The sequence below is a fragment of the Tympanuchus pallidicinctus genome, unplaced genomic scaffold (assembly GCF_026119805.1).
Source record: "Tympanuchus pallidicinctus isolate F22 unplaced genomic scaffold, pur_lepc_1.0 scaffold3, whole genome shotgun sequence".
Lineage (NCBI taxonomy): Eukaryota > Metazoa > Chordata > Aves > Galliformes > Phasianidae > Tympanuchus > Tympanuchus pallidicinctus.
The window spans coordinates 22,455,002-22,477,603 of NW_026294747.1; the positions used below are offsets into that span (position 1 = coordinate 22,455,002).

At 45.8% G+C, this 22,602-nt stretch overlaps 2 protein-coding genes and 1 long non-coding RNA gene across 8 annotated transcripts in view; 1 reads left to right on the forward strand and 2 right to left on the reverse strand.

The window, feature by feature from the left end:
* Nucleotides 1-1,409, reverse strand: part of DDB2 (damage specific DNA binding protein 2) — an 18,315-nt gene extending 16,906 nt beyond the window's left edge. For 2 of the 5 annotated variants that reach the window (XM_052694868.1, XM_052694865.1), the window contains exon 1: nucleotides 430-778. The gene's annotated coding sequence lies outside the window, so the exon portion shown is untranslated. Of the gene's footprint in view, nucleotides 1-429; nucleotides 779-1,073; nucleotides 1,184-1,290 lie in introns of those variants that run through there. The other 3 variants (XM_052694869.1, XM_052694862.1, XM_052694863.1) reach the window with 3 other exon arrangements.
* PACSIN3 (protein kinase C and casein kinase substrate in neurons 3) lies at nucleotides 1,174-21,405 on the forward strand. Of its 2 annotated transcripts, XM_052694873.1 has the most exons (12): nucleotides 1,174-1,305; nucleotides 12,132-12,189; nucleotides 13,614-13,714; nucleotides 14,080-14,236; nucleotides 14,895-15,130; nucleotides 15,490-15,645; nucleotides 16,106-16,281; nucleotides 17,468-17,588; nucleotides 18,170-18,306; nucleotides 18,905-18,970; nucleotides 19,481-19,641; nucleotides 21,086-21,405. In XM_052694873.1, exons 3-12 carry the CDS (start codon nucleotides 13,661-13,663, stop codon nucleotides 21,199-21,201), a joined length of 1,380 nt encoding a protein of 459 aa, XP_052550833.1. In that variant the 5' UTR covers nucleotides 1,174-1,305; nucleotides 12,132-12,189; nucleotides 13,614-13,660; the 3' UTR covers nucleotides 21,202-21,405. The 2 variants fall into 2 exon arrangements, with proteins under 2 accessions (XP_052550833.1, XP_052550834.1); XM_052694874.1 differs by lacking the exon at nucleotides 18,905-18,970.
* The window catches only part of LOC128086334 (uncharacterized), a 25,861-nt gene continuing 10,301 nt past the window's right edge, over nucleotides 7,043-22,602 (reverse strand). The window contains exon 3 of the long non-coding RNA XR_008209330.1: nucleotides 7,043-8,746. This is a non-coding gene — a long non-coding RNA (uncharacterized LOC128086334). The remainder of the gene's footprint in view (nucleotides 8,747-22,602) is intronic.

Below are 22,602 nucleotides of genomic sequence, written 5' to 3' on the forward strand. Positions count from 1 at the left end.
CATATGATCTTTACTAAGCTGTCCTGGACCAGAAAAACAAAAAGTATTGCTATTGTATTAGCCATATTACAATATTCCAGCTTTAGAGGGAAGGAGGGAAAGGAGCGAAGCAGCAGTGTTACACAGTACCGTTGCCACTTAGTGCTGGGGGCAAGCAGACCCCATGTGGAAAGCATTACCTCAGATGCTCAGTGCATGAGGTATAACAGAAAGCTGGGTAAATGCTGGCATAAAGTATTAAGGAGTAGCAGATTTTTGGTCTTTCTATACCCCATTAATCTGCACAAATTTGATAGTGGTGTTCATATCTCATACTTGAATTAGGGAATATCTATGCCAAATAAATTATTTTTTTAACATTATTTTTAAGTAAAATGCAGAGTTGATGCTTAAACCTTAACACTGATTAACTCCAAGGACCAGACAAACCTTTCCAGTCCCACTGGGAAGGGACTCCAGAGGCAGTGCAGATTTATAGCGTGCTTTTTCCTCTCTCACTCTTTCCTTTCTTTGCTGATTGAATAAACATCACCACGAACGCACAGCTGGTCCCTGGAGCCAGGTCTGAGGACTTTTGGAAATGGTGAGAGGGGCCAGCATGGCCCTGCAGCTCCGCTATGAGCTCTGCCCCGGCGTCATGGCAAACCCCACCCAGGCCTGGCGCTGGGGATGGAAACTCTGGCCCGCAGCCCCTGGTACTGCTAAAAAGCTGGCTTCGACCGGGACACTGAAAGATGAGTCTGGATTACTTAGGGAAAGGTTTCCAGAAGAGAAAGTGAGCGGTCAGCTCTGCGGGAGCCGGCCGCCGTGCTGAAGCTGCTGCCCACCTCCAGGAGAGCGACCAGTGCCTCATCCAGAACACAGGGACAGGCTCCGAGGACAACGGGGCTCAGGGAACCTGCGACCTCCACACCGAGCCGCCTTCCACTCCCTCAGGCGCCCGCCATGACGGGGCGCTCGGCCCGGCACCTCCCGCCTCCTACGAGCGAGGCTCCGTCCCCTCCCGGCTGTCCCACGCGGCTCCCGGTCACCCAGCTCCCGGCACCGAGGCGCTGCCCCCCGCCCGACCCCACCTGCCCGGGCAGGGCCCGTTAATTGGATCGGGAGAGGGCGGAGCGGACGGAGCCTCTTCGGCGCTGCCCCGCCGCCAGCGGGCTGCCCCCAGCGCCGGGCCCGCCCTGCCGGCAGCTGCTGGGGGCGGGGCGGGAGCCCCCGCGTCCCGCGGCTGAAATAGGGGAGGGCCCGTCCCGCTCGGCCCAGGTGCCTGCTGACCGCCGGGCTGTGCCGTACCGTGCTGCCGGTGAGGTAAGCGACGTGTCCTCCGCCGGGCCGGCTCTCTGCGGAGTGCCGGGGCTCCCGGCTGCTTAGCGGCGGTCGCGAGGGAGAAGTTTCCTCGTGGAGAGGAGGCGGCTGCGCGAGGCGCTGCCTGAGGACGAGGCTCGGCGGGCTGCCGTGCGGCTGGGGAAGGCTCCCGGAGGAGCCCCGCGCGGCCCGGCCACCGATCTGACCTTTATCGGGTGCCCGGCGGCTCGCGCCACTGGGGGCTCGGCGGGCCGCCCCGCTCCCCTCCCGCGCTCTCCGCAGCCGACGCCTCCGCTCCGCGGCGGGGACAGGGGCCCCTTTGTGTCGGCTCCGCCGCGGGCCGCTTCCCACTCTGAAACTGGAGCCGCGGGCTCCGGCGGCGCCGCGGCTGAGGAGCAGAACGGCTTCCCCGGGGGAAGGGGCCTCGCTGGGGCCCGGGCGCGGGGGTTCTCGCCGTGCCCCTGCCGTGAGGAACGGGGCAGCCCCGCTCCTGCTGCCCTCTCCCTCCCCGCCCGGCGGGAGGCTGCGGTCTCGGTGTCACGGTGGGGCAGAGCCGGGCGGTGCCGGGCTATGGCACGCCGCTGGGGTTACCGTGTCCTGCCCGCCCTGGGCGGGAGAAAGCTGATAAACTCGGAGGTATTAGTGGGCCTGAATAGCCGGCACTCGGTCTGTGATTTGTTGCTGCTCGCAGGAGGAGGGATCTGCCATCTCCACAAGACCATCAATAAATGAAGTTAGCGTGGCCCAAATGCATTAACCAGTTTCACAACTTTCTGTGCCAACTATGTGTTCTTTGCTTGCCTCAGTTCTAAAAGCTCTGCGTCGTCCCCAGGCGGGGGGTGAGGAGGAGGTTAGCTGGCCACCTCTGGACACGTGCTGTGGCCTCTTCATTCACACCGTAAGCTCCGTTCCCAGTGGGTGCTCCCAATTTTCAGCAACGAGATGTGAACCTCTTCCTTTCAGCTTCACTGCTAATCTAATTTGCACGAAGGAGTTTCTGATACTGTGGTAATTGATTGTGATGCACAATACTAGCAGAGCCTCCCGCTCCACCCTGGAATTCAGATGTCACTGAGAAGTCATTGAGCCCTACGACAACTGAAATGTTTCTCGGTGCGTAATGGGAGCAGAATGCACCTCTGCAGCGTGTGGGCTAAAATGACAGGGTCCAGCTGCTCCTCGCTGCAGGTGAGCTGCTTTCTGGGTGGAGTCAAAATGGAGCTTCTCCCCTGTGCATTACATAACTGAGCACATTCCTTTTTTGGGCAGGATTCACCTTTCCATGAGGTGTACGCTGTACTCTGCAAGGCGGTCTGTTGTTCTTTGACAGAGTTTTGTGTTAATTATAGTGCCTTGTGAGAAGTCACCTAACGTATTTACTAGATGGTACTTCCAGTTGCAGCTCTGAACAGAATGGCTATGAGCTGGACTACTTGTTTCCTGCCTTCCCTATCTGTGCCCATGTATCTGGGCTGGGCTGATATGCTGCAGGTCTTTGGCAAACTGTGTGCACAACCAGGTCATAGGAGCCTGAAAATCTTGAGGGCCCAGACTGAGTTCTCCCCAGGACAGTGACTGATGCATTTTAGTCATTCTGGGTTGTTGTGGATTATATGAGAGCTAGCTTGAAACTTCTGACCTTACCATGGATGAGCACAAGCTTCCAAAAAAACCCAAAAAACAAACAAACAAAAAAACTATAGAAACAAATTCAAAGGTACAGTTAGGTATATTTGTAATGTGACTACTGTTCCTTGGAGATAACTACAAAACCCGATTGAACAGATTGGGCACAACATGGGGGCATGATGAACTTCTGTTAGGAGCTCTTACTGTATTTCAGGATGGCATATACTGTGTTTGCATTATTCTGGCCATTTCGAGGGCTTGAACTGTTTGGTTCATGTGATGGCTGCCATCCAGGGATTGAACTGGGGACCTCAAAAGTTAAAAGTATCTGCCTACAGCCTGAGTGGAAAAAACTATGCTCTTGATTAGAGAGCAATAATAAACTGCTTCTATTTTTTCCATCAGCTGATCAGTAATATGGGAATTTAGGCTGCTCATGAGAGTTCATGGGGAAATGCTTAAACAATAGCAGAGCTGTTCAAGCCCTTTGAGGGGCTCTTATCTCCCTAGAACAGACTTTTTGATCAGGCAAGCTATTTTATCGCCACTTATTTAGCATGATGGGTGTAGATGGTGCTGTATAACAGGGAGCTGTGTCAGAGAGATTAAATAGAAAAAGCCTTAGTGGATGAGAGAAAATGTGACTAGTATACCTGGAGTTTTTCACAGAGAATTTGGGCTTTAGCTCTTTGAAAAGTAGCAGAAGAGTTCTGCATCCTTTAGAGCAGTTCAGAAGCTGTTTAGGTGGCAATTTTTTGCCTGCTACCTTGTGGCATAGTGATCATTAAGTTTAATTAACATCCAAATACTTTCTGGCCATAGTTGCAGAAACTTTTCCAGCAGACAGTGTAAAGTCAGTGCAGAGAGTCTGGTGTGTCCCCTGCTGTAATCATCCTGCTTTGTTTTGATGACTGGTACAATAGCTTCATGTTCCTCCAAGCTGAAATGTGGGTTGAGGCTGGGTATTGCTGTGAGGCAATACGTGTGACTGGCATCCTAATCATATTTCAATGTCAGTGGTTGCTTCTGTCAGAATGGCACAATGAGAAAGAGCCTTTCAGACTTGTGATAGTTGGAATTTGTTAAATCTACTGGTTGTCACCAAGCACTGCAGAGTACAGAAGGGGTATGTGGGAGATCTCCCTAGTAGCAGGGGCCTGTATCCAGAGGCATTAAGCTTGTGAGGATTTCATGTTCTCCTGTACTACAGTTGTTTATCGTGACCTGCCAGACAATCTTTCTAGGCTAAGAGACTTAGAATTGCTGCAGGCGACAAAACTGTCAGCAACTCTTCAGCTCTGTCCATGCTATGAGTGTGCCCAAGCTGTGTCTCGTCTGTGTTCAGGAAGGTGTGGTACTTGCCTACTTGGCTATTGGGAACATGGTCAACTTTTTCAGTCACCCATAAATGATTATCTGTGGGCATTAACTTCCTCCTGTCCCTCAGTATCCTTGCTGCTGAGACAAGCCTCTCTTGCATTTGCTGAGCAGAGCAAATAGGCTTGATGCCTGGCTCTGACAAGGACAAGAAACTTTCATTGAGGACTGGGAGAAGATGAGTATATTTCACTTCTTGAATGATTATAAATACTTTTTTGTTTCTTGATGTTTTTCAGTCAGCCCTTTCTTGTACCAGCACTGCCTCCACCACTGCCTGGTAACATCTGTGAAATATGGATGTTGATTCCAGCAGGCTTTTACCCCAGCACAAACAGCAACCAAAAAAAAACTAGTTTTCTGAGCTGTAGGATAGGAGCTGCTTCTGGAAGCCACGAGGGGGAGATTGCTCTGTTTGTGCTCTGATTTTTATTTATTTTTTTTAAACATTCCTAGTGTGCTTTCCTCACATGTCAGTTTGGGTTCTGAGGATCAGAAGCTGAAATCTATATGATTCTATCTGTGCTGTGGAAGCAAATGACATTCCAGTGATGCTCAGCAATTGAAATCTGTTCTGTAATATATGTACTTTGCACTGGCTGTTGTATTCTTGTGGGATTTCGTTGATAACACCTGAAATATGAAATATATTTATAGACTTGTTCTTCAGCTTGATATCTAAAAATTTATTTGAAAAGGGCTGAAGAGACTGAAACCAAACACCAGATTCTGTGCAGTTAACATGAAAGTCGACAAAAGTTGCAGCAAGGATCTCTGGGGAGAATGGGCAAAGTACAAATATTCACATTGCAGGCCAATTCTTAATGGCTGCCCTTTTTCAGCCTTGTTTACAATGCGTATCTCTAGAGAATATGTCATGTATCTCATATATATATGAGATATTGTTATTTTTGAGAGTGGACTATGAAGTGATTGAATCTGCTATAAGCTTCTAGGACTTGAAGATGCTTGGAAGGGAATCTAAGGTAATGAATATTCTCTCTACTTCCCCAATGCAAACAACATTTTCTTTTTCCCCCAACATGCTTTTTTCCCCCCCAAAACACTCTGCAAAGTAACCTTATGTAACTGCATACCAATAGTCTTGCCACTTCATATGGTACTGCAGCCTGCTTTACCCTTATGTTGTATATATGAGTCTTGCCTTACAGTTACATCTTTACGTTGCTTAAGCTTTCCCGTGAGGAAGAAATTAAGTAAACCTAGCTCTATTGGCAAAAGGTGAGCAAAGAGCCTTGCTATCAGTAAAGTGGAGGAACTGCCCACAACATAAACTAGAAGAAATTGAATATGATGCTTTACCTCTTCCTCTAACGTAAGAGATATACTAGTACTGAATCTTACCTTATTCCCACTTGCTGTTCATGAAACTGCTAGTATTCTTTTCTGCACAGCCTGTTTGGGACTGAGCAGGGAACTGAATGAACTTAGAAATATCTTGATGATCATTTAGGCTCTTGCCTGCATTGTTTGGAACAGAAACATTCATCAAAGCAATAAAGCTGGTTAAGGGACTCGAGAAGATATGTGGAACTGGGGTTGTTTAACCTCATCACTCTACAACTACTTGAGAGGAGGCTGCAGTGAAGAGGGTATCAGTCACACTTCTCAGGTGACGTGATATGATGTGAAGAGACAGCCTCAAGTTGAGCTGGCAAGATTTAGGTTGGATACTGGGGAAAACTTCTTTGTGAATATCAGGTGATCAGCTATTGGAATGGCCTGCTCAGGGAAGGGGTGAAAATGATGTCCCTGGAGATATTTAAAAGATGTGATCCTTGGGGACGTGTTTTAGTGGAGGACGTAGAAGTGTTAGGTTGATGGTTGCACTTAGTGATCTCAAGATCACTTTCTTCCAACCTAAATGATTTTAAGAGTCTTTCTAATAAACAGTTTCAGTAAACTAGCTTTTACTGAGGAAACCCAGATACCTTCTTGATACAACTAGAGATGAAGAAATGTTGTATTTTGAAATCATTGGGCGTGTGATTGCTGTATATTTTATCAAGATGGCAAGATACCTGCCAACTTCATCTCCCTTTCCCCCTTCTAAGAGACCTGCAGAACTCTAAGTGTTGGTAAAGTGAAGCCAAGAATTTACTTTATATACAGAGGTATGTGAAACTGCAGCTGGGCTTAAAAAAAAAAGTGCTACTTTCAAATGGAAGGAAGGAGGAGACACAGCTATTTGGAGATTAGGGTCTACTATGTAGTCCTGAAGCAAGGAACCACTGAAAGCTCAGTGCTAGAACAGAGCTAACTGGCCTCTTCTGAAGGCTGCTTGATTGCAAATGACTGCTACCTTAAGATTTCTTAATACATTCAAGTAAACTTGATCCTTGCTCTGGGGTTACAAGGTGACTCAATCACAGGAGGAGAATGCTCTATTGACATGGAGTAGCCACAGTTTTGTTTAGTTGGGAAAAGACACTATTACCCTAGTATTTCCCCTGTTCATTACTCTGCGTTGGATGAGGTTGGGGTTTGGATCATTGTTTTTTCACATAAAGTTCTAAACAGAAAACAACTGTATTATAGCCTAAATGGGAGAACTGCCTCAGCCTACTGTTGTGATCAGAGATATCTTAAGTTACAGGCAACTGTTCTACAGGATGGACCACTGATCTTGTCTAGAGTGCAGAAAAAATGTGATCAGGTGAAAGTAGATTAAGTACTGGGAAAAACTGAATTTAGTGCAGATTGAGACTGTTGAGAAGAGATAACAGCTTTTATTGGGGTCTAAGCAATTTAGGAAGAAATAGCTTGTTTACAACAGTTAAGCAGAAGAGAACAGCAACAAAAGTGAGTTGCTGATGCACGAATTTGCTGGCAAGCTTGGCATCTATTTGCAGAGACTGACGCAACAGGATAGGAAGTAGGCAGTGTGAAAGCAAGCAGCTGAAGAGGCTTGGAGAGTGGGACAGTGAGCTTGGAGGCACCCTGTCTGCATGGGTTAACTCCTTGCTCTGACAGTGCTTTCTCTGGCTCTGTGAGAACTGGGAAGCAGGCAGGCTGATTGTGTGAAACAGGTCCTATGCTGTTCACTAAGCTAAGAAATCAGGCTGCTGTAGCGCAATTCCTAGTAGCTCTTATCAAACTTCCCTCTGCTCTTATTAGAAGCTGCCTGTTAAATATAGCTGCAGCATGCATGTCACGATTATTCTAGCAACTGTTGTAAACATACAGCAATTATAAGCAAAGTTTCTCATAGGAAGAACAACTGAGGAAAAAATAGCATGGACTTTGATAGCCCAACGCACTCTTTTATTAATATTATCTCATACTATTATGTTAACCAGGACAGATCTGTGTTTCCTTTAATATTAGAGATTTCCTACATCCTATGGGAGTAGAAAAGGAAATTTTTCTTGGTGCAGTGGTTTCTGCCTGGTACAGCATGTTGGTTAGGAATCTTATCCTTTAGATCAGCAATGATATGTTGGCAGAAGCTTGTCCTGTAGCATTGACCTCTGAGAACTGAACAGGGAGTAGCTAATGGATATGGAAGGTACTTTGTTCTGTCTGAACATGTGAAAAATAGAGTTTAAAATAAAAAAAAAAAGGGAGGAAGGGTATAGCAGGGTATCTATTCACAGGATATTAGCTTGGCCTGAATTTGGAGGAGACCAATATGAAGAAGGTGAAACCAGACAGTGCAGTGAAACATCGCACAGACTTAAAGGAATCATCCTCCTTTAAGAGGATGAGGATCTTGTCTGCATCTTAATACTTCCATATAGTCAAGGAGAACTTTGCTAACGGTCAGCTACACAATCTCTAGAGAATTACTGTTTTGGAGACAAGCTTCTGTTGAAGGCTTGCACATAGCTGAAGTGACCTTTGTGTGCAGTTACTGTTCTGCCTGATGGCCCTCTGACCTCCCCCTGCCTGGAGAGATCATCTGGAGTCTTTCTCAAAACTGCATTAGGCAGTCCTGGTAGGCGTCAGTCCTTAGGGAGCGGCTGGGAAATGCTGGTTTGCTGTTTGTTTACCAGTCAGGTGACCCTACCGAGGGTGTGATCACAGCAGTAGGATAAGTATCTCTAAGGGGTGTTCTGCTGAGTAGAAGTCATCTTAGGTACATGGGCTTCTTGGAGGATCTGTATTAGTTGGCAGTCTCTAGCTGTAAAGGTGAACTGGCCCCTCTTCAGAGAGGTGAGCACACCTGTAAATATCAGTGTTCCTGTGTTACACCACTCTCCAGTGGTATACCTTGTTGGACACAGCTCTGAATCAGTGACTGTAACTATTGGGTGCCTACCTGTGGGGATGGGGAAACTGGAAAGAAATGCTGTCCCGTGCCTTGTTTCATTCTTTCCATCAGGACTTTCCTAGCACTGCTGTACCAACAGCAATGCTGTTCATTGTGCTGATGGTTTCATGTAGTTCCTCCTGGCTTCAGCTTTTTAGCTCCTTTCTGAAAAACAGTTAACAGAAAATGAAGGGTTTTTGTGCCTGCTGCTCTATGAAGGAAGTGGTGGTGTCAGTACTTCTGTGTATTTGGATTGTTGAGATTGAAGTGCTCATTGGCAACCTATACTGGAAGTGCCCTGGAGAGAATGAAACCTTTACCACTGCCTGCATACAGGAAAGGTGACTCTTTGGGAATCAAATACATGAGTTGCTGCTGCTTTGTGGTGTTACTGTTTTCTCAAGGGAGAAATTAGTTATTAACAGCCTGTTCCTAATTAAAACTAGGTGTTAAAACGAAACTAAGCAACACATAGAAATTGGTCCATAATAAAAATCTTCTTCTGCCAAAGCCCTGGTTACTGGATAAATAGAATTCAAACTTATTTCTGTCTGCCTGAATCCAGTGCTTAAGCTTGTACTCAGGAAAAGGGGAAGAGTTGCGCAGAAGGCCTTGCTTGGCAAGTGAACAAACTCTGTTTCTGTGGACAAATTCCTGCAGGGCTGCACGCACCAGCCCTGTGAGCATTTGTAGGGCCCAGAGGCTGCTTCTTGGCAAGCCTAAGAGAACAATTGCTTACAGGGAGTCAGTCTCAGAAGGCAGTCAAGCAGTGCACAGAAGTGATGCCTTGGGCGTTGGAGCCTGGAAATACTGGAGTGTGGTTTAGAGGGAAGAAGATTTTTGTGGTTTACCTGCCTTAAGGAAAAGTTTCTGAAGTTGAAAAGAGTAATTACTATCCAGTCTAGGCACTATAATTGTGGAACAAGACCCTGTTGTATTAGTGTTGTGTAAACTTGAAACAAAAACAAATAGTGCCTTCCCAGATGCATGCATTTGAAAGCAGAGAGTTTTAGTGTGACACCTTGGTTTGAGGGTGGGGAATTACGATCTGGGATGTGTGACTGACTGTAGCAGGGTGAGATCAGCATGGTTAAATGTGGAAACAGCCCTGCCATGACAAGTGGCATTTCTCTGAGTGAAGCTCAGCACCAGTGAATCAGTCATGAGCCATTCTGCCTTCCTGCAGCTGAAGATTAAGAGCCACTTTTGGGTAACTTACTATGCTGTTCATAAATGAAAGTAGATCTTTAGGGAAGTAGGAGAGTATCTTTTTTTTTTAACACTGTCAGCAGCAAAGGCTGTAGCTCTGCGTAAGCATCATTTATGTCATCTATTTTGTCTACTTGACACTGCTGTTTGTAGCAGTGCCAGTGATGCCCTCATTTGTAACTCTGCAGAGGTGTGAAGTGACTAAAGAAGAAGTCGCTCTCCTTCAGAGAGCTTGTCTTGCAGGAGCTGCAGTGAGGTCTCCAATCTTTTATCTGTGAGATGTGAACAAGGAAAGCAGGAGGGGAAGGATAAACATTCCTCTAGGTGTGCAAATCTGTTGTTGGCCTCTTCTCAGCAAAGGTGGCAGTGGCATCAGAATGTGTCGGTGCCGATCCACATGGAACTCAGCTATACTGCTTGTCCTGTGCAGGCTCTCTTAGCATTTCTGAATTACACGGTGGCTTCTGCTACATTGGGCTGTGCATAGGGTAGTACTGTCATCTCTATACCTTGCTATAAAACAAGCTTCAGGCTTTGGCATGTGTAATGCTTCTCTATTTGTTTTTCCTGGCAAACTCAATTTTTCCCTGGTTTTGGGTTCTTGGCAGCACACAACACATATGTTTCAGGAATAACGAGGCATGAGGGGGTGGAGTGGCAATCTATTTGCTCTTCTTGGGCTGAGGGTGACAGCAGCAGCTGTTCTTCAGCTTCTGTGTGCGCTACTAAGTACCTTCCCTGTGTCTGCACGCAGATCCAATTTGATCTGCTGACTGACATGGGCTCATGGGCTATGTAAAGTCCAGAAAAAGCCTGGCAGAAAAGGGTCCTCCTTATTTTTTTGACCTTTTTCCATCTTTCAGGACTGTGTCTTTTTGGTTTTTTTTTTCCCCTGGCTTCTATAAAGTCTACATAAACGTTTAAATGTGTATTCTACTGAGTGCTACTTGATGCATGGAGACTGACCTGCAGAAATATTATCCTGCTTTTTTTTTTTTAATTGTGCCACCTAGCTACTGCGGTGGTTCCAAGTTGAGCCTTAAGCTGTGGGATGCTTTGCCACATGATATTGTTGATGCTGAAAACTCGTATGAGATTGGAGAAGTTAGTGGAAGAGAAATGCATTGAGTGTTTCTAAATTCATAGGTGCCACATCCAGCTCAGGAAGCTCCTGTCAACAAATGGTTAGAGGCTTGGAAAATATGCAGGGAGGCATCATGTATGCTTTCTCTGTTCTCAGAGCAGGGGAAAATACCTGCTTTTGGCTACTGTCTGTGAAGGATATAGGGCAACAAGAACACTCAGTCTCGTTCTGCACTGCTACTATTACGTTTCAGAACTTGCTAATCACAAGCATAGTAGACCCAGTTACCTGGGCTTGTAACTTGATGAAATAAGGGAGAATAGCTCACGTTTATTGTGGAAATGGCAGAAATATAATTTCTCATGATTTCTTTAGTTTTTCTTTAGTTCATTCCCAACTTCTTCAATTTTGTTTCCAACTTGAACATGAAAATAGCAGAAAGAATGGATTTCAGTTCCTCCTTTCTTATTGACTATCAAACAAACAAGCACACTCTGACACAAGTTTTCCACATTTAACCCTGAATTCTAGGACTGTATAGTCAGCCTGAACTGGAAACAAGAGATGGAAGGCATGTTTGTGATTCACTGCTTCCTGATAAAGAAGTGGGGATGGGGGAGAGTGGGAGGGAAGGATGGGAAAAAGTGATACAACCTTCATGAGTTGTAACTAATTGATCCCTCTCCATGAGGAGAAAGCAAGCTTGTTTTTAATTCTGAACTTAAAGAGTCCTTTGTTTCATAGATAAATGCCCTTCATCTTTACTAAACATGGTCTGGAGAAGGTATATGTCTGTCCTTCCCCTTCTCCTGAAGTTTACTAAGCCTAAATGTGGTGGCAGTGAGTTTCCCAAACCAGACAGTGTACAGTTAGGGGGTGAGGGGTCAGGCCCCACATACCGTGCCCAGGGAGTGTGCTTATTTTAGGCCCTTCTTTCCTTGGGCAGTTCCCTTTGCTCAGCTGTTGTGATGCTACCTTTCCCGCACAGTGCTGTCATCCCGCCCCAGTGTTTCTATTTTAACTTCCTCTGGGGCTAGATCTTGTGACACAGCGATCTGGCATCTCTCCTACGTGTTGGAACGTGGCATCTTAGGAGGCACAGTGGCCGCAGCTGCTATATCAGAGGGTGCCCCTCCTAGTAGCTGGCAGAAGGGGGACAACCTTATGTCTATGCTGGGATTGGGATGTGTCAGAGCAGGCAGCGAAGCAATGCTATCTAACTGTGCCCATCTGTCTCCTCTCCAATCCGTTTTACAGAATTTGAGCTCAGGACGTAGTTGCCGGCTTCCTGCTGCTCCCGTCATCTCATTTTCAGGTATGTAGCTACTGGGGACTAATGTGGAGTTGCATGCCCTGGAAACCAGTAATATGGCTTTGCAGACCTCTGAGGAATGGTGGGGGAGAGGGAGGATGGGAACAGGTGAAGTTGTTCTGCAGGCTTTGAAGTTCATGCATTTGAGCACCACATCCTATTTAACAACTTGCTTCTGTGACTGACATTCATCACTTCAGCCTTCTGGAGCAGCATTAATATACTTTCTACTGTCAGTAAGATGAGACTGCAAATAGAGCGTGGCTATTGCCAGAAGAAATGGAAGAAATTCCTGCAGTCTTTGTTGGGACACTTCATGATGTGGCTTGTGCTATAGTAGGCACAGTGGAAAGGACTTTAAAGATGTGGGGGATGCGGACTCTCGATGTGATTTTCTTCATCTCTGCTGTGTACTCTGTGGGCTGGCAGAATGACCAGATACCTCTCTGGGGTGTGAAGAAAGCTTTTTATAACTAGGAATGTGCAAGAGGAGAAGTGGCAGCAAAGGACATCTATGGTAGATTAACCCAAGCTTGCCTAGAATGGAGCGGGTTTATATGTCAACGCTTGAGTCTCTTTGCATTACTCTTTGCTCTTGCCTAAGATCATCCCAGAAGCTTTCTCAAGGTATTTGATGTTGCACCCTGACAGGAGCAGAATGGCAGCACAGGCTTGCACAGGGGAAATGGGCAGAAGAGACAACAGAATGAGAAACACTGTTCAACTCCTTGCCTGGATTTTGACCCTAGTGCAGTGGTGGGCTGTGCCAGCTTTACAGAGATATTTCTAGGGAAGCGGCATGGCTGAGTAACTGGCATGCATGCTGCATTGCCTTTCCCTACCTGGATTTGCTTCAGCATATTTCTGTAGTTTTACTTGAGCCCAACTCAGCCAATGGGCAATTTGTAGGGCTCCTCCCCATTCAAGACATGCCTGCCTGCTGACTGCCCAGCATCACTATTTCCAGTCAGCTGTAATCCTGAATCTCACACTGGGAAGCTGGAGTCATCTGACAGAGGACTTTCTAATGGTTCTAGCTACCTCCATTTCTGTAGCTTTTGCTACTGTTCTATGAGCCTTGGTGAAGAAAAGAATCTCTGCAGAGGTGACTGCTGCTGAGAAATGTTGGATTCATCAGCATTTCTGGGATTCATACAGCTGAGGTTTGGCAAGATGGTCTTCTGCAACATTCTTTCCAAATGTGCTCCTGGGCTGCCAAGGAGGCCCTTCATCTGCAGGGAGGGAAACAACAGGCAGGTTCAATCTTGGGCATTTCTGCTACATACAGCCATCTGCCGCTGGAGGTGCAGTGATGGCAGTGCTTGTCTGCAAGACACTGAGATTTCTCTAGCGAAGTTATGGAGAACTGTGGTCTCTGCAAAGGTTCAGACAGTGCCATATTAAATTTTTTTTCCTTCTTTCCTCAGCTTAACTAAAATCTGCAAAAATTCTCTGCTGCAAGAAAACGGGTGTGATGTCATCAGAAGATGATGCCGGTGGGGAGGCTCCTGAGGGTAGTTTCTGGGAGGTAAGGAAAGATAATTGGGGTGCGAGGGAGGTAGGAACGTCATCTTACCTTCCATCTGTGGAATTAAGGGTTTGAGTTTCATGTTTGTGAGTGACATGTTGCTCTTAGGGAGTGGAAGGGAGGAACTGTAGGGAGGTTCTTGTACAGGTGATACGGATCTGAGCAGTGAGAGGTAAGCAGAGCATCTCTGCTTACTCCTTCCACGACTCTGCCTATCTGAGATCAGAGTGCCAGAGGCAGGTCTGAGACAAGCTGCTGCTTTCAAGAGGGCTGGTGCTCCCTTTCACTGTGACGCTTGGCCTGCTGCTGTCTGTTCTGAAGGAGTTTGAACATCAGTACAGTATAAATGTTTTGTGAAATTTCAGGCTGGAAACTACAGGCGGACAGTGAAGCGGGTGGATGATGGCTACCGGCTCTGCAATGACTTAATCTCCTGCTTCCAGGAGCGAGCCAAAATAGAGAAGAACTATGCCCAGCAGCTAACAGAATGGTCCCGAAAGTGGAGGACCAATGTGGAGAAAGGTAAATCTGGCAGGTTGTCCTGGGAACAGGATGCAGTAATTGCACTCTGTTCCTGGAGTGGTCTGTCTTGCTGAGTTGAGGCTGTGGGACAGGCTTCCCACCTACAGGAAGGGAGGTAAATTCTTTGACTATCATTTTTGTTTGTTTGTTTGTTTTCTACCCTGTCCTTTAATTCACTTTAAGAAGCCTTCTTTCTCAATGCTGTTAGATACTTTGGTTACTTAATCTGATAAGCCATTAGCCAGTCGAAGCCCTAAATTAAGCTGGAGGTCTCCCATTTTAAGAATAGCTCTGCTGTCACCCATCTTTCTCCTCTGGTGAGAGAATAACAATACTGTGCTTCAGTGGCACAAACTGAAGCTCAGGCCATTTACGTGAAGAAAGCTTCATACAGAAGCTCTCCCTTGGTATGTACTGCCTGAGGTGGTGAAGGCTGCTCAAAAGAAGTGCCTCTATCAGGCAGCTGTGACAGCCAGTCTAGATGCTGCTTTTGGGGACTGTATGGAGACCAAGTCTATGCTGACTTGTGATGTAGAGTTATGGAAGTAACCCCGAAGAGATGCATGTAGGAGAAAAGGAATGTTTCTTGTGTTGTCTTTTTTTTCTTTTTGTCTATGGGCAGGAGGTATAGGCATGTCTCTGGTGCTTGTTCTTGCAGGCCCACAGTACGGCACTCTGGAGAAGGCCTGGCATGCATTTTTGACAGCTGCAGACAAACTAAGTGAAATTCACTTAGTTGTCAGGAACCACCTGGCTGGTGAAGATTCAGATAAGATCAAGGCCTGGCAGAAGGAAGCCTACCACAAGCAAATAATTGGGGGCTTTAAGGAGACAAAGGAGGCAGAGGATGGGTTCCGCAAGGCTCAGAAGCCCTGGGTGAAGAAGATGAAAGATGTGAGCAAAGTGTGAATGGGGAAGAAGGGATGAGGGTGGTCCAGGTGGTGCTTACAGAGAATGCCAGGGGAAGGATAATACCTAGTTGGTGTCTTGGTCTTGTAGCTTCCTTCCTTTGTGGTAAAAGCTTTGGTAACAGGTTTGGTGTTCTTCCATGGTAAGTTAGGACTAAAATAAATCTTTTGGAGGTACCTGTTTCCTTTAGAGCATGGTTGGCTAAACACCAAATTGGCATTTCAGTTGGGTTGTCCTGAAGCAATTGCCACTGACTGACATGAAATATTACTGTGTTCTCTCTGACAAATGGAGGATCTGTGTGGTCATAATAATGACTTTCTCTGCATCACTCATCCACTCAGGTGGAGAATTCTAAGAAAAACTACCATGCAGCCCGGAAGGAGGAGAAAACAGCCCACACAAGGGAGAATCATGCCAAGGCAGACTCCTCTGTATCACAGGAGCAGCTGCGCAAGTTGCAGGAGCGTGTTGAGAAGTGTACTCAGGAGGCTGAGAAGGTGAGTGTGTTTAATAGACATGGGTCTCAAGGATAATGCTCTCAAGGAGAAAGCACTGCTTGTATTGTCACTTAGTGATGCTGTTCCTGATGAAGGCTTGCAGGTGGTGGGACCTCATTGTTTTAAGATATTCAGTGAGTTAGACTTGAGATATCAGCACCTAAGACTGAGCAAGAGGTTGATATCTTTGCTGTTGGGTAAGATCTCACTAATAAATACATTGAGAGGGAAAAAAATAGAGGACTTGGTGCAGCATCCACTCAGTGCAGAGTTGAAGATTTGGCTACCCAAAGTGAGTCGTTTGCCTGCCCATAAGAGTGAAAGTGTGGGAGATCCCCCTGTGGAAGAGGACTGTAAGGAAGGAGGAACTTGTAAGGGTGCTTGGGAGGTGGTGGGTCACAGGCTTGACTTCCAGGCAGCGTTTTAAACCACAGCTCTCTTTCCTCCTGGGTTGATACAGTGCAAGGATCAATATGAGAAGATGCTAGAAGAGCTGAATCGCTACAATCCCCGCTACATGGAGGATATGGAGCAAGTATTTGAGGGCTGTCAGGAAGCAGAGCGCAAGCGATTGTGCTTCTTCAAGGAGATGTTCCTGAATCTGCACCAGCATCTCAACCTCTCCACCAGTGAAAGGTACCAGCCCTTGCACAGGAGGGAGGTCTGCTAAACTGTGCACCCCTGGCAAGGGGTGTTGATTCTAGTGTCTGAGGAAGGAAATTGCATCAAGCAGGTCTTGCTGATTCTGTCAGTCTCATCAGAGAACTGGCATCTGATCTCTTCAGACTGACCAGTACACATTCCCCAGGAAGGATTCTTAATGTCTCTGAACCCTTCTCATACTGTCCTGTATGTGTTTTTATGCGGTGTGTGTTGCTCCAAAAGTAATACCTTCTATTTATTTCCATAGAAACTATATCTGATGCAATAAAACTGTTTGACAGAGCACATTCTCAGCTACAAAATATTGTTTTTCAGCATAGTCATCATCGTTAGCTCTGCATTTTTTTTGCCAGCCATGAACGATCCATGCTTGTTTAAAAAAAAATATAATAATAATAAAAATAAAAATGTGCCACTAGAGGTGACTTGCTGTTGCCACTGCTGAGATGTGCTGCCTACCACCTCACTGTGGTGCTCATATCCACTGTTTGGTCTCCATAAATGGTCAGCAACTGTTGATGAATGTCAGTGGGTGCCACTTTTTTCCACATAGTGTTCAGTGACACAGTTTTCCTTCATGTGCACTTCCAGGTCAGATGCTATTTTGTTAGACTTGCCCTCTGCTATCATCCGTCTCACAGCAACAAAATATAATGGAATATTGGCAGGAAGATTCAACCTCTGCTACTGTGCCACCAATACCTACATCTGATGTTGTAGGTTAGCACAGTAAAACAGGAGGCATTGCTTTTGGAGCAGCCTTCATATGAGAAGCCTCCATGTTGCTACCTGTAATCAAAATTGGAAGAGTGAGACTGTTACTTTCTAGTACTTCAGCAAGCAAGAATGTCCATTCTGCCTAGAGAAGAGAGATCTTTTAGTGTAAAATGTGCCATGCTCTTTAAATGCCCATTTGCCAGTTCTCAGCATAGCTCATCAAATGTTAGCTGCTGCCACACCAATCAACTTGTCCTGCTTGCTACTCTCTTCTGTAAAGCTTGCTCTTTTTCCCTAGAGAGGAACAGCTATTACTCTAGCAACCTTAACTTCGTAGGATTTAATAAGCTGTGTAGCTATTCATGAAGTTAAGGTCCTCTTTCCTAACTGGGTTTTGGGGAACAACTGAGGGACTGATGCTTTTGTCTGTTCTTGGCCATAGCTTTCAAGCATTGTATCGAGATCTCTATCAAGTCATCATGGCTGCAGACAACCAGGAGGACCTGAAGTGGTGGCGTAACACTCATGGACCAGGCATGGCCATGAATTGGCCTCAATTTGAGGTGACACAGCATTCACAAGTGCATTATTACTATTTATTACCATCTGTTTTTCTGAAACTGGTGGATTGCTAGTTCTGTATTGTAGAGACCTGCATCAGGGAGGTCTCTTTCCTTTCCCCTTCCAAGTCTGAGAGTTGGCATTCGGTCCTTTTTGGCTAACCTGTGTTAGTGTCTCTGATCTTTAAGTGAGACTTCTTGATCAGAGGCTCAGGATATTAGGCTCTTCAGAAACTGGCTTTTTGCAATCTTTCTGCGTAAGGGAATTTTTACTACCCTGCTAAACTGCAACTACTCCAGCTTATCTGGCTGCAAGAGCAAGGAAGAGGAGATGGTGCTCAGGACCTTGGAATAAGCTCCAAGTAACCTGTAGGACAGTAACCTGTCCTACAAGCCCTCTTGTTGCACCTTGGGATTCAATAGGAGTGGGCCTGATATGGCTGCAAGGCCAGTTAACTGATCAGCCACAGACGAAGCATAACTTAATGTTCTTTACTTGTTTCCTTTCTGTATTGGTCAGAAAACATGCCTAGAGCTTTTTCATCTTAATGGCTTGATAATATTGTTGCTCTTTCTTTGAACAGGAATGGTCCCTTGAAACACAGCGGCCAATCACCAAGAAGGAAAAGAGTGGTAAGGTGGCTGATGATGTCACGCTGACCAGCATTTTGCCTACACGAGATGGTGTTGTTTCACAGACTCCTCTGCAGACAAGGCAAGGGTAAGAGCTGAACTCTGGGATGCCTCAGGTTAGGAAAAATACAGTCCTGCCAAGGATCACTGTTGAGTAGGAGTGACCTCTCATCTTCTTGCCTTGGGCAAGGCCCCAGAGGACAAGAAATACAAGACAGGGTAGAAAAGGAGGTTTTCATGGAGCTCTTCTTGGTCTATAGTGTATGCAGTGCATACTGTCTCACTCTCATTAGGTGCCTGCCTTAAGGTCCTTTAGTGATGAGAACTGGCCTTATTCTTGCTTGTCCTAGGTAGGGTAAGGAAAGTTAGAAACTGACAGCTTTGTGAGTTAGCTGTACTGTTTCTTAACTGCAGGCGTATTTGTGGTTTTGGTCTGTTAGTTTGTTTTGCCTAATATGATGCTGAATACTGCCTGACAAGTCTGGTTATAGCTGCCCTCTCTTGCCAGGAAGCAATCAGAATAGGGAGAGGCTGAACAGAGCACTGTCCTACTGTGTTGCTAGCATCCTGGCCTTCAAAGGGGAACTCTGGCATAAGTGAACTGGGCAGAAAAGAATGGGAATATAAAGGTGTTTCAAGGCCATTTCAGTCTAATGGATTCAGGGGCCCTATTTGCCCACCTACAGGTCTTTCTATCAAGAGGAGCAGAACAGCCTCTTCTATGACAGCCTGAGGGCACCCACATTTGTGAAGTTAGTATGGAATATAGCCTCTTCAGGGTTTCTGGGTTCCAGGTGCCTGTCCTCTTCTGCTCTTCCCCTTTGCTCTTGCTTCTGACTTGGAAAATAACATTCCAGCCACATCTGTTCAATGCTGGAGATCTGGCTTTTCCTTCTGTGTCCTGTTCTTGGCTGGAATACCTCCAGATACAGCTGAGCTCTCCATTAGAACTGACCTTCCCTGAATGAGAGGGTCTGCTAGAGTAGGATGAAGACATGAAAAATGCATATATGGAAACACTGTGAGAATGAGTCTGCCTCCTAGCTATCAGGGTCCTATCGCTGCTATGCTTTCAACCAAATCTAGTGTCTTCTGGTATCTCACTTCTTCTCCGTTCATCCTCTCTTGGCTACTGGGTCTTTTGCACTTGGTTCTATAGCATAGTAGTCTATGAGAGGTTGGAATGGTATGTGGATTAAGGAGTAAGTGTGTGAGAGAAGTCTAACTACCATCATATTTCCTCTCTGCTTCCACATCTGCAGTGGAGGGAAGGAAGATATTTCGGAGTGGTCAGATGAGGACACTCCAAAGAAGTACCTGGATGCCAACGGGCATGAGGAGGACATAAAGGTACCAGGTGTACGGGTACGAGCACTGTATGATTACACAGGACAGGAGGCAGATGAGCTGAGCTTTAAAGCAGGTACAGAAGCACTAATCTCTTACTAACCTTTTGCTGTCCTCACTTGGGCTGAGGGAATGATTGGAACACTCCTTAAGAACTGGATGTTACCTTGAGCTGACAATTACTGTACTTGTGAACTGACCCATTGCCAACTAATGAGGCAGATGATACACTGGGCAGTTCAATCTCTTAAATTAAGAAACAGTGAGGCCCTATCAGAAGTTTGCTTGGGTCTTGCTTACAGTATATGGAAAGCAGCAGATCCAAGTGGCAAAATAGATCCCTCTTGCCTTTTCTTTAATGCAAGGTCCTTTTGAATTAACTAAAGTGACACACTACTGAAGACAGTTCAGCTGGCAAAAAAAATTGTGCAAAGTGTTGATCAAAATGGTTATCTTGCTTGGCGAGCCTAGCTCCCAGCAGAGGATTGAGAGGAGAGGAATGCTGAAGTGAGCAGACTCCTTCCATTTTTCTTCCTTTTACTTAAAATTTTGTTTGAATGTTCTATCTCCAAACCCAAGAGAACATCTGGATCTTGAGTGTTTCTAACCTTGCTTATCTTGTGTGGCATCTCTGCTATACAACTCCAAAATAGCCCCTTTCTAAAAAGGTGCTGAATTCTTTCAATAGCAGAGGTTTGTGTCCGAGGCTGCAGTATCTGTGCTGCTAGTAAACTAGCTACTAAACAAATTGTTTTTGTTATTAAATATCTTACTGTATGTGTGCTGTGGAACTTGACTCTTTGCTCTTTCTTTCCACCCAACAGATCTAATGGTTAAAAAAGCATGCCTTGTTATGTTATCCATCTTCTGAATCTGCTCTGGCAAGTGTGGACCAGTAGGGCTTAAGTTTAATAGCAGATGACTTTCTTTCCCAGGCTCTACCAGTGTGATATGTTCTTAATGATGCAGAAGGCTTTCTGGCAGATGTATGGCTCCCCTGCTGATGGAGAAGGGGTCCTTTCTGCCCTTCCCTTAAGTAGATATGGAGAGTTTAAAAGTCTTCCCTGGTCATAGTCTGAGAAAGAAGTTGATTGCATGCCTTTCTGGTCAAGCTAAATGGCCTATCACAGAATAGCCATTTTGGCCCCTACCGGCCAGAGCTTAGCAGCTTCTTAAATTTCTTTCCCACTTGCTACAGAGGAGCTGGTGAAAAATAAAACCTGAGCCTTCTGCTCCCTTTGGCTTCTAAGTACCTCTGGTGAAAGGAAACTGAGTAGAACTACTGAGAACAAAAAAAAAACACTTCCATAGAGGAATCCCCTTGGCCCAAGGGATGATACTGACAACAGCTAATGAAGAGGTCAATAACTGTGGACAAAATTAAACCGATGCTGAGTGTGATAAAGGGGAAGAAGGTGTGATACTTCAGACCAATGGGTTTTTCCCTCAGAGTTCACAAAAAAGCAAATGCCACGCTACCTTTTCCAAAGCTGCTTCCTAATAACTGTCTTTGCTTGTAGGAGAAGAACTAATGAAGATTAGTGAGGAAGATGAGCAGGGATGGTGCAAGGGCCGACTTCTCACTGGCCACATTGGACTCTATCCTGCTAACTATGTTGAGAAGGTTGGCTCATGATTACAACTGTCCTGCCAGTGTCTCACATCCATACCAGCACCTACTGCAGAGGTCACTGGGTCACTGCTGGCTCCAGTCCACCTCTGCAATATATCCAGCAACTTCTGGACTCTGAGGGCCTGTATTCCATGTAACTAATGCTTCATTTTAAATGCCTAGACCTGTAGGGATTTTCTAATAAATAAACAAGGATGACTAAGACTACTCTGACTGTGAGCATTACAGGAATATAGAAGTACAGAAGGGAACAGATCCTCCTGACTTGCACTCAGTGAAGGGAGATGCATGACATGTGCAACTCTTCAAAACAGACAAAAGAGCTTCTTAGCTTCCATGTGTGTGAATCCATAGGGTGGTGGGGACTGCCCTGCCCCCAAGCTTCCTGTTCAAGGAACTCTGCACAAGTAGGGCTATAGAGAACTTCTATTCCTTCCTCTTTCTTGCTCAGTTGAGCTGACAAAATTCTGTTTATTCTCAGATCTTTCAGAAGTCTTCAGTGTCCTTCACCTGCAGGCTTGTTGACTCCTGTGGGTAAGGCAGCTGGCGTAAGTGACAAAGCTTCAAAAGCCTTTCAAGGGGAGATTCAGGTTGAACAACAGGAGGAAGTTTGAAAGAGTGGTTAGGTGCTGGACTGAGCTGTTCAGGGAGGTGGTGGAGTCATAATCACTGGAAACCTTCAAGAAATGTTTAGATGTTGTAGTGAGGTGCATGGTTGAATGGAAAATATTGGTGTCGGGTGGACCTTAGTCTTTTCAAACCTTGGTGATTCTAAGCCTGGATTTCCTCTCCTACTACCCTCCAATTTATTGGGATAACACCAGGAATGAATGATAGAGTACAGCTATGGGACAGGAGAAAGGCTTCTGTCTTGTATGATCTGGCTGTTCATGCTGACAAAGGTGTGAATGGAAGTGTCTGACAGCAGATCGGATTGCTTTTTTTCTGGCCTGCATCAGGTATGCTTATGTCCAGTTAAGTACCATTCAGCAAGGGAACACCTATCAAACCTTTCCCTTTGTCCTGCTTTCTGCTCCTGAAAGCATCTTGAGGCTGCTGAACCAGTGCAGTCCTGATCTTAGAGATTTGCTTATTCAAACATAAGGATTTGCCTAAACATGAGGAACATGCCCATGACTGATGGGCACGTCTCATACCCAGTAATCCCAAGGCCACAAGAAAAGGCAAAAGGAAAAGCAAACATCCATGGTACAAAACTGAATAGTAAAAACTGGCTTCAGACTGTGCCTCAGCAGTAAATGCTACCAGATACAGTGTGAACTTGCAGTAGCCTTGTGCAGTGTACTGCTTATTCTGAGTTGGCACACATGAAGGTCATTTTTCAATTAGACTCAAAAAAACCTCAGTCAAGCTTCTGCCAATCATACAGGGGCTAACAGCTGT